This window comes from Portunus trituberculatus, chromosome 50 (assembly GCF_017591435.1).
Source record: "Portunus trituberculatus isolate SZX2019 chromosome 50, ASM1759143v1, whole genome shotgun sequence".
NCBI lineage: Eukaryota > Metazoa > Arthropoda > Malacostraca > Decapoda > Portunidae > Portunus > Portunus trituberculatus.
This window is the reverse complement of record NC_059304.1, coordinates 29795141-29806200: the sequence shown is the minus strand read 5'-3', so window position 1 is coordinate 29806200 and position 11060 is coordinate 29795141. Positions and strand designations below refer to the sequence as shown.

The following is an 11060-nucleotide window of genomic DNA, read 5'->3' as shown; positions in this document are numbered from 1 at the left end:
TGCAGCCGAGGGTGGTCCGCTTAGAGGCGCGGTTGTCCTCTCTGCTTCCTCTCTCCTCCCTCTCTCCTCTCTCCCAGTTCTCTACAATTTCCCTTCAGGAACTGATGGGGACAAGCCCAGAATCATCCAAGGTGGAGTTTTTAAAAAAGGTCTGAGAGAAGAGTTAAGCTTTAGAGACAGATAAGATAGCAGTGGTGCCCTCAGGATGAAATAAAGGAGGGAAAGATGAAAAAGTAAAGTTATTGGAGATATTTTAGGCCCAATGCCAGAACTCACGATGAGAGTTAGAGTTTAAAAGATTTTGACATTTTCTATTTTTGAAGGAGTGTTTTGCTAGTTGTAGAACAGGCTTGGCATGATTCTAGGCAGAAATGTAAAGTGCATGAGATTCAGGAGATGGAAGGCTCAAGTACTTTTTGTGGGCAACCTCTCTATCATGCATAGCACGTGAAAAGGCTGTGTTAAACCAAGGTTTAGAAGGTTTAGGCTGAGAAAAAGAATGAGAAATGTACGTCTCCATGCTAGACACTATCACCTCTGTTGTGCGTTCAGCACAAAGAGATGGGTCTCTGACACGGAAACAGTAATCATTCCAGGGATAATCAGCATAATACCTCCTCAGGTCCCCCAACTGGCAGAGGCGAAACGCCAGAGGCACCTCGGGCATCTTGAGGAAGGATTGGAGAAATAGGACAAGATACAGAAATGAGGAGCCCAAGCCCAACGGAGAGATAGGGTGACAGCATAAGCAGAAGGATTAGAGGTGAGGAAGAGATCAAGAATGTTGGGCGTGTCTCCAAGACGGTCAGGAATATGAGTAGGGTGTTGCACCAGTTGCTCTAGGTCATGGAGGATAGCAAAGTTGAAGGCTAGTTCCCCACGATGGTCAGTGAAGGATGAGGAAAGTCAAAGCTGGTGGTGAACATTGAAATCTCCAAGAATGGAGATCTCCGCGAAAGGGTAGAAGGACAGAATGTGCTCCACTTTGGAGGTTAAATAGTCAAAGAATATATAGTCAGAGGAGTTACGGGAAAGATGGACAGCACAGATTAATTTAGTCAGCGAGTGACTCGAGTCTAAGCCAGATGGTAGAAAACTTGGAAGATTCAAGAGTGTAGGCATAAGAGCAAGCTAAGTTGTTGCGCACATAGACGCAACATCCAGCTTTGGAACGAAAAAGAGAATAGAGAAAGTAGGAGGGAACAGAGAAGGGGCTACTGTCAGTTTCCTCGGACAGCTGTGTTTCAGTGAGGAAAGAAAATGAGGTATAGTAGAGAAGAGGTGGTGTTCTACAGATTAAAAGTTATATCTAAGACTGCAAATGTTGCAGAAGTTAATGAAGAAAATGTTGAGGGAGGTGGCCAGACATTTCAGGTCGCCAACGAGAGAGCAGTCTGACCTGAGGACATTTCTGGTTCCCTCCCCAGAAGGAGACTCTGAGGCTGGATTTGAAGTTGCCATGAAGATATCATATGATATACTGATCAGGGAAATTGGTCCTAGATTTTTGGCCACAGGGTTTTTAATTTTTGGAACCATAATTGTTGTTGATTCTTTCCGTGTTTCTGGGATTTCACTACTTTTCAATATTACATTTAGACTTTTTCTCGGGTACTCTATGCACACTTCACTTTTCAAAATAGGTTTATAAAATTCAGGTTTTAGCCCATCTTGTTCTGCTGCTTTGCCTACCTTTATTGCCTTGAGGTTGCTTCTTATTTCTTTTGTTGATATTTCTTTATGGGCCATCTTTCTGCAATGTGCATCCAGTCCTGCAACTGCATCTAAGTGTCCTCTTAATTTTTTTGGTACTTCTATACTCACTTCCTCCTGATGGCTTAATGTCAATCCTTCATTATTTCCTTCCAAGGTTCTTTCGTACTCTCTTCTTTTCTCTTTGTACCAAATGTTTTTTATGTTATTTCTTTCCTTTTGATATATTCCTTTCCAGTAGTTCATCAGTTTTTCTTCTATCTCCTCCTCTTTTTGTTTCCTTTCCTCTTTGTATATTTCTATGCACTCATGTTTCTTAACTTTTTGGCCTCTTTACCTTTTTTTATGTTGTCCCATAGTTTCTTTCCTTGATCTTTTTCCTCCTTTATTCCTCTTATCACTTTTTCTTCATGTAAATACATTTCTTTTCTTATTCTATCCCGTACAACTTTCTTCATTTTTCCACTTTTCTCTTTCTTCCTCTTCTTGTACTGTACGTTGCTTTTGGTTGAATTTCTTCTTCCTTTTCTTTTCTATTTTCACTGTCTGTATTTTTGGTGACTTACACAGTTCTTTACTGAAAGTTTTTTTTCTCTCTGTTTTGTTCTTCTTGCTCTTGTTCTTCTTTCTCTTCTTCTTCTTCTTCTTCTTCTTCTTCTTCTTCTTCTTCTTCTTCTTCTTCTTCTTCTTCTTCTTCTTCTTCTTTTAACCTGTCCCGCTTTATATCGCTTGTTGGTTATGACGTCTTCTACGCTCTATCACTTACACATTTTGTCTATTTTGTTCACTTTGTTCATTCAGTCTCTGTCTCTTTCCACAACTCTGTTGTAGGAACTTTTTAGTGCACTAAACAAGTTTTTCAATTTCCTTGATATCGTCATTATACAGGCATAATACAGTGGTGATTCCTCCATCCTCTTCAGCTAACCTCTTGTTCCATTCCTCAATCCTCACCAATTATTTCTGTAATTTGTGCTACAAACTGTCTCCTCTCTTCTTCATATCTGTCACATTCAACTATCATATGCTGCACTGTTTCCTTCACTCCCACATATAGGTTGTAGCTATGCTCTTGTTAATTTCTGTTACTGCTATTTAATTCTAAGGTACCCGTCCTAACCTTCAACAAAAACTTGCTTCCTCAGTCCCCTACATGCCACTATTTCCTTCAACCATTATCTTCTATCCTTTTGCTTATGCCTCTACTCTCCAGTCAGTCCCAATCTTCTTCTATGTTCTCCTTTTTCTTCCATCTGTTTATCTCTCTCCTCCATGATGATTCAGGTCTCTTCTCTGAGAGGACTTTCTTTGCCCATCTTTCATCATCCATTCCTTCTATTTTCTTAATATAGGACATTTTCCCTTTGGCAATACTTTCTCGGAATGTGCTCCACCCCGTGTCACCTCTGACTGCTTCTAAACCTATGCATCTATTGGCTCCTAATGCCCATCGATCCACCATGTCTTGCACCTTATCTAGTTCCTGGATGTTCTTCTCTGTAAATCTTATCAGTTCTGCCCCATATAGGCAGTGTGGGACCGCCATCCCCTTCTACAGACTCTTGCCCACCTCATATTTATTAATTACTCTGTTTTCCCCATTAAAGATCATCCCTGCAGCTCTCCTTTCCTTGCCTTCATTTATTTTCTTTTGTCTTTCTCTACGTATGCCTTCATTACTGATCTCCAGTCCTATGTAAGTATACTTTTCCACCACTTCTGGTATATAGTTTCTCATTACCCACTGATTGTCCTGGTTATCATTAATCTCTATCACTTTACACTTTCTTGCACTGAATCTTAGCTGACACTCTTTTCCAAACTGTGCAGTAATCTTCAATAGTTCCTCCATGACTTCTTTCCTGTCCGCCGTTAGCACCACGTCATCGGCATATGCCAGACACCCTAGTCTGCTACCTCCAATATCCACACCTCTGCCGCTCACTCTGATTCTTGTTATCAGTTCTTCCAGATATATAATAAATAGTGTTGGGGACATCACACAACCCTGTCTCACTCCTACATTGTTCTTTAGCCATCCTGTGCTCACTGATCCAAGGCTGAATTTTACCTCATTGTCTTCATACAGTTTTTCTATTACTTTTCAAGGCTTTCCTGTCCATCCCTACGTGGTGTAGCAGGCTGAATAATCTTTTTTTTATTGACAGTATCATAAGTTTTTTTTCTATGTCTAGGAATATTAGATACAGTTCTTTCCCTGTTGCTTTATTCTTTCCAATTATATCTCTTATGCCAAATATATTTTCCAGTCTCCACCCCTCTTCCTTTTCTGAAATCGTCTTGTTCTTCACCCCATATTTTACTTTCCTCTGCTCACTGCGTTTTCAATATTGTTTTTAGGTTTTCCTCCTTCCTTAAAGATTAACGTCACTCTACTTCTTTTCCAGTCCTCAGGGACAAGCCCTTCCTCTAGAATTTTTTTTCAAATAATCTGTTTTCCTTTATCAGTTTATTCCCTCCATACTTTATGAATTCCCCAAGGATGCCATCAGTTCCTCCAGCTTTTACTGATTTAATTTTTCTTAAGGCTTCTTCCACATCTTTTTCATTGATCTCTATAGCATTCATATCCTTGGTGTTGGTAAAAATTATTATGTCCTACAACGTCTCTTCTTCTGTATTCTTCATTATCACCTCTTTCCAAAAACGTTATGTTTCAGCTTTTATCTCTTCGCTGTTCCTTGTTTCTCTTCCGTCAACTTTTAGTTTCACCTCGTCTCTACTTACTTTCCCCAGATTCCTTTTCATTCGCTTCCAACTTTCCTTCTCTCGTTCCCTACGTGGCATGGCATTTATTTTTTTGGATTGGTCTTCTTCCCATTTTATAATTTTCTCTCTGACCAGGAATTGTATCTCCTTCGTCTTCTTGTATAAATCCCATACCTGTTGCCATTTTTGCTGATATTTGTTTCCTTTTTTCTTTACTTTCTTATATATCTGTCTCTGAGTCCTGTTTTCTATCTTTTGGTTAGGTATCGCTTTTTTTCCACCTCTATGTCCCACCATCCTCTAAGTCTCATTTGGGCAATTTGTATTTTCTTTATTATATATATATATATATATATATATATATATATATATATATATATATATATATATATATATATATATATATATATATTAAGAAGTTTAGTGAATATTTCTAAAACTTCATCGGGTAGATTCTGTAGAATGATTTTATTTATTTTAGTTTGTCCTGGTGTGCTATTTTTTAATTGCTTTATAATGTTTTTCACATTCTGTATTGTGATCTGGGATATTAAGTAGTTGTTGTTATTTAGGTTATCTGGGTTTCCTTGATGGTAGGGAAGTATTTCTACTATGTTGTTGTTGATGTATGTTTTAACTATTTGATCGTTCTCTTGATCTAACAACAAATTTTCTGTTGGGCTTATTCTGAAGGCATTTCTTCAGATTTCTCTGAAGATTTTTTCTTTGTCTTTTTCTTCATATATCTTTTTGTTATCTTGTATTTGATACTGTATTTGATTTGATGTGTTACCTTTTAGTTGTTCTACGAGTATGTTTTGCCAGAATTTCTTTGGATCTTTATAGTGTCTGTGCTTGGTTTATTTTATTTTCCCAATTAATTATGTTCTGGTTTTTGCATTCTTCTACAATGATGTGTTTTATAGTTTTATAAGTGATATATTTTGTATAGTTCCATCTTGATTTTAAGCTATATTCCATTAATCGTTTCGCCCACCATTGCAGTTCTTTTATACGTTGGTTGTATATAGGTTTCTGTGTTGTTTCGTGTGTTCTGGTCGGTATTTCTTTTTCCATGGTTGAGGTTATTGCAGTCATCCACTCTTTCATTGAGTATTCCAAGCTAGTTTGTTTGATGTATTGGTGTTTGTTTATTTTTTTTGTTTTAAGTTTTGCATCTTGTTTGAATTCTTCCCAGTTAGTTTTGTTTGTTATGTATATAGGTGGTGTGTTTATTCTAATAGGATGTGAAGTTATCTTTATGATTATGGGTATGTGGTATGAGTCAGTTGTTGGTCCTGGTTGGATAAGTATATTGTGGTAAGTTTTATTGTTGGTTAGTATTATGTCTGGGGTGGATAAGGCATTGTGTGATATGTATGTTGGAAAATCTGGGCCTATATGTGCTAATTTATGATTATTGACCAGCATCATTAGAGCTTTGCCTACGTTATTATTCATTTTCTTGTCTAAATTGGGGTGATGTGTGTTCAAGTCCCCAACGGTGTAGGTTGGAGTTGATTGGGACGCTATTGCATGGAAGTCTGGGATTGGTAGATAGGGTCTTCGAGGTGAAAGATATGTTGTGGCGATATTTATTGGGCCTGTACTTGTTTCTATTGTAATTTGTAGTATGTCAGTGTCGTAATCATTTCTTATTTTGTGTTTCAGGTTATGTTTAACGAGAATAGCTGAACCGTCGTGCATTTCATCGCTGGAGTTGTAAGGTAAGTGGTGTAATTTAGTATTTTTATATTTTTATGTATGTATATATATATATATATAGTTCTTGCCCTATCCACTCCTACGCTGATGATACCATCCTACATCTTTTCACATTCTTTCAGAGACGAACAACCCTTCAGGAAGTCAACAGATCACGCAGGGACGCCACAGTACGCCTGACATCCGATCTTTCTAAGATTTCCGATTGAGGCAGAGGAAATCTAGTAGTTTTCATTGCCTCAAAAATTCAATTCCTCCATCTATCAACCTTCCAGACAACTGTCCCCTCTTCTTCAATGACACTCAATTATCTCCCTCTTTCACCCTGAATATCCTCAGTCTGTTCTTTACGCATAATCTTAACTGGAAACTTCACATCTCATCTCTTGCTAAAACAGCTTCTATGAAGTTATGCGTTCTGAGGCGTCTCCGTCAGTTTTTCTCGCCCCTCCAACTGCTTAGTCTATATAAGTGCCTTATCCGCCCCTGTATGCATGGAGTACCTACTCTTCGTATGTTTGGGGGTGTTCCAGTCACACAGTTTTATTAGATAGGGTGGAATCAAAAACTTTTCGTCTCATCAGCTCCCCTCCTCTCACTAACTGTCTTCAGCCTCTTTCTCCCCGCCTAAATGTTGCATCTCTTTCTATCTTTTATCGCTATTTTCATACTAACTGTTCTACTGATCTTGCTAACTGCATGCCCCCACTCCTCCAGCGGCCTCGCTGCACAAGGCTTTCTTCTTACTCTCATCCCTATTCTGTCCAACTCTCTAACGCAAAAGTTAACTAATACTCTCAGTCATTCACACCTTTCACTGGTAAACTCTGAAACTCGCTCCCTGCATCTGTATTTCAGACTTCCTACTTCCTTTTCTTTTATTTTGCCCTTGGCTGGGTCTCTTCCTTTCATAAAAGATATATATATATATATATATATATATATATATATATATATATATATATATATATATATATATATATATATATATATATATATATATATATATATGTTATCAATTGGAATAAATATTATATTTTCAGATTCCGTATATCCCTTTTTTTAGTTATAAGTGCTCATATACATATATATATATATATATATATATATATATATATATATATATATATATATATATATATATATATATATATATATATATATATATATATATATATATATATATATATATATATATATATATATATATATATATATATATATATATATATATATATATATATATATATATATATATATATATATATATATATATATATATATATATATATATATTATCAATTGGAATAAATATTATATTTTCAGATTCCGTATATCCCCTTTTTTAGTTATAAGTGCTCATATATATATATATATATATATATATATATATATATATATATATATATATATATATATATATATATATATATATATATATATATATATATATATATATATATATATATATTACACCTTTGTTTAGAAATTGCCCATTTCATGAAATGGGCAAACCAATTCACATTTCATGAATTGGGTTAGGTTAGGTTAGGTTAGGTTAGGTTAGGTTAGGTTCATTTCATGAATTGGGTTTGCCCATTTCATGAAATGGGCAATTCACAAACGGTGTAACATATATATATATATATATATATATATATATATATATATATATATATATATATATATATATATATATATATATATATATATATATATATATATATATATATATATATATATATATATTTTTTTTTTTTTTTTTTTTTTTTAGTTGGGACCACTGTATGTATGTATACCTTTATACTTCAGTATACCCAAGTGATGTACTCATCATTATTTCACACAAGAAAGCTGTGTTTTAGTTTCAAGTTATTACAAACATTGTTGACTCTATATGTACAGAAAATACTATGAATGAATATATATCCTGATATTTCTTTCATATTTTTATTTTTGGACCATACAGTTTTAAACGCGTTATGGCAGTAGCTACCGCGTTGGCCTTCCCTAAGCGGCCCTCCAGAAAACCGATGAGCAACACTGGCAGCGGGCCTATGGCAATGGCCTGCGGAGGGCCGTTCTTGGCCATTGAAAGTCGTCGCTTTACCTTTAAAACCCACCTTCAAAGGGTCTGAAACACGTGCGTCAGCCCTTTAAATTCGTCTCTTGGAAAAAAAAAAAAAATTAGGTTTTCGCCTTTATTTTTTTTTTTCGATTATTTTTGGGGGTTTAGTTAAGTTATTCCTATTGAGGAAGCATTTTCTTTTAATTTTGATGATACAAGAACCAAGAGTTGAGGGTAACACAACTTATAAACAAAGATAAGTGAACAAAAGTTATGCAGTGAACATTCTTTATTTTCTATCTTTCCTGATATGCCAGTGAAGATTTTAGTACGTAAACGAAGAATATAGAAGCTCCTCTCGTGTGTATAGACACGGAAAGTGTAGAGGAAGACGTCCCCCCCATTCTCTCTCTCTCTCTCTCTCTCTCTCTCTCTCTCTCTCTCTCTCTCTCTCTCTCTCTCGTGTGGTTGGAGAAGGGCGCTGACCTTGTGAAAATGTACGTCTATCAGAGGAAACCTTGACAGTGAGTGCCACTGTGGCAAACACAGTCGGGCAAGTCCAGTCTGGCTGCGAAATTTCTGCATATATTGTTCTATCTAGAACAACAACACTAAGCTACCCACTCATGATGTATATTTAGTGCAGGTGCCCGATTGAGAATCTTGTTTTTGTTGATGGTGAAATCAGAAAGTGAAAGCTGGTCAAGGATGAACAATAGGAAACTCAAGCAAAGCAAGTTCATATTAGACGGAGATGGAGAGAGGGAGTTATTGAGGAAACAATTCGAGAACAACACAGGGCCAAGTGACTCGCTATAAAAAGTTAACAAACATACATGTTTAGCAATAAAAAAGAAATTAGAACTAGTACAAGCTCATGAATTAATCTTGTGAGTAATATTTGTCAACGAGGTTATTTTTCAGTCTTGCGTTGACATTTTCCAAATATCTGTCAAGGTCTTATTACCATATAATGGATAAGAATGAAAGAAAAAATAAATAGGTAGTCCAGTTATACACGTATGATTATCTTATATAGGTTTTATCTACTGAAACTAAATACATCTTTATGACTGGAGATAATATAATAATACACGTCTGAGGATGATGTTTCTTTCTCTTGGAACATGTGCATGATGAGAAGCTTTTCTGAGCCAAGGCTCTTTTGGACACTTGGGACAGAAGTGCTGTACCACAGTTATTACTTAAGTCGGGATTCCTTATTGCAGAGCAGGTTTTTGCGCTCCGTTCTGCACAGCCTATTATTTTAACACACACACACACACACACACGGTAGCTCAGTGGTTAGAGCGCTGCTTCACAAGCCAGAGGACCGGGGTTCGATTCCCCGGCCGGGTGGAGATATTTGGGTGTGTCCCCTTTCACGTGTAGCCCCTGTTCACCTAGCAGTGAGTAGGTACGGGATGTAAATCGAGGAATTGTGACCTTGTTGTCCCGGTGTGTGGTGTGTGCCTGGTCTCAGGCCTATCCGAAGATCGGAAATAATGAGCTCTGAGCTCGTTCCGTAAGGTAACGACTGGCTGTCTCGTCAGAGACTGCAGCAGGTCAAACAGTGAAACACACACACACACACACATACACACACCGCGTAGTGTAGTGGTTAGCACGCTCGACTCACAATCGAGAGGGCCGGGTTCGAGTCCCGGTGCGGCGAGGCAAATGGGCAAGCCTCTTAATGTGTGGCCCCTGTTCACCTAGCAGTAAATAGGTACGGGATGTAACTCGAGGGGTTGTGGCCTCGCTTTCCCGGTGTGTGGAGTGTGTTGTGGTCTCAGTCCTACCCAAAGATCGGTCTATGAGCTCTGAGCTCGCTCCGTAATGGGGAAGACTGGCTAGGTGACCAGCAGGCGACCGAGGTGAAAAAATTACACACACACACACACACACCACACACACACACACACACACACACACACCGGCTTACGTTAATGAAAGAACTACGTATTACCGATTTAACTTTAAACAACATCCAAGCCGAACTAGAACAAGTTGATTGGTAAAGTTTACTACAGTGTACCTGTCGCAATACGTCTTTTAATTTATTTTCCACGAATTTGATATATTATTTCAGAGACACTTTCCAGAAAGAAAAATACAGACTGGCAAAATTTGCCAAAAAAAGAAAAAAAAAAAGAAGGAAAAAAAAAAAGCCCTTTAACTTATAGGGACACGTAGTATGTACAAAAAAAATATAGGAACAATTTTAACTAAACTGCTGAAGTATGGTAAATATGAATACTACAATACTAAACTAAAGATTAACCAAGGTTACCCCAAATCTAACTGGGTATAAGCTCAATCTTAGGTAGATCTATTCTATCACTATTCTATATCACCTGACCCTCCAATTGCTAATGTAATGGATGCCTTTAATGACCATTTCATGAATATGAATATTTGCAAAACAACTTCTTGAACACCGATATAAAAGGTTCTTAATTTCTAACTATTCCATGTTTGTACATGTTGTCTAATAACATTACTAAAGTACGAAAATGTCTCCAGGCCATAAAATCAAACACTCCAGGATCTGATGAAATTTTACCAAAAATATTGAGATATGTGTAAATAAGTAGCTGGCAGTTCCTTTAACTTACACAGTTAATCTATCACTAAAACACTGCATTTTCCCGGACCATTTTAAAAAGAGCCAAAGTCATTCCAATGCATGAAGCTGGTAATAAATGTGATATAAGCAAATACAAACCAATTTCTTTTCTTTCTGCATTTAGTAAAATATACAAAAATAATATTGCTAGCCGTTTGATTAATTACCCAGAAAAAAATAATCTATTAATTGAAA

At 36.6% G+C, this 11060-nt stretch overlaps 1 protein-coding gene across 1 annotated transcript; it reads right to left on the bottom strand.

The window, feature by feature from the left end:
• Window positions 1-3265: 3265 nt before the first annotated feature.
• Window positions 3266-3712, bottom strand: LOC123499955. Its single transcript, XM_045248487.1, has one exon. It carries the CDS (start codon window positions 3710-3712, stop codon window positions 3266-3268), a length of 447 nt encoding a protein of 148 aa, XP_045104422.1.
• Window positions 3713-11060: the final 7348 nt, after the last annotated feature.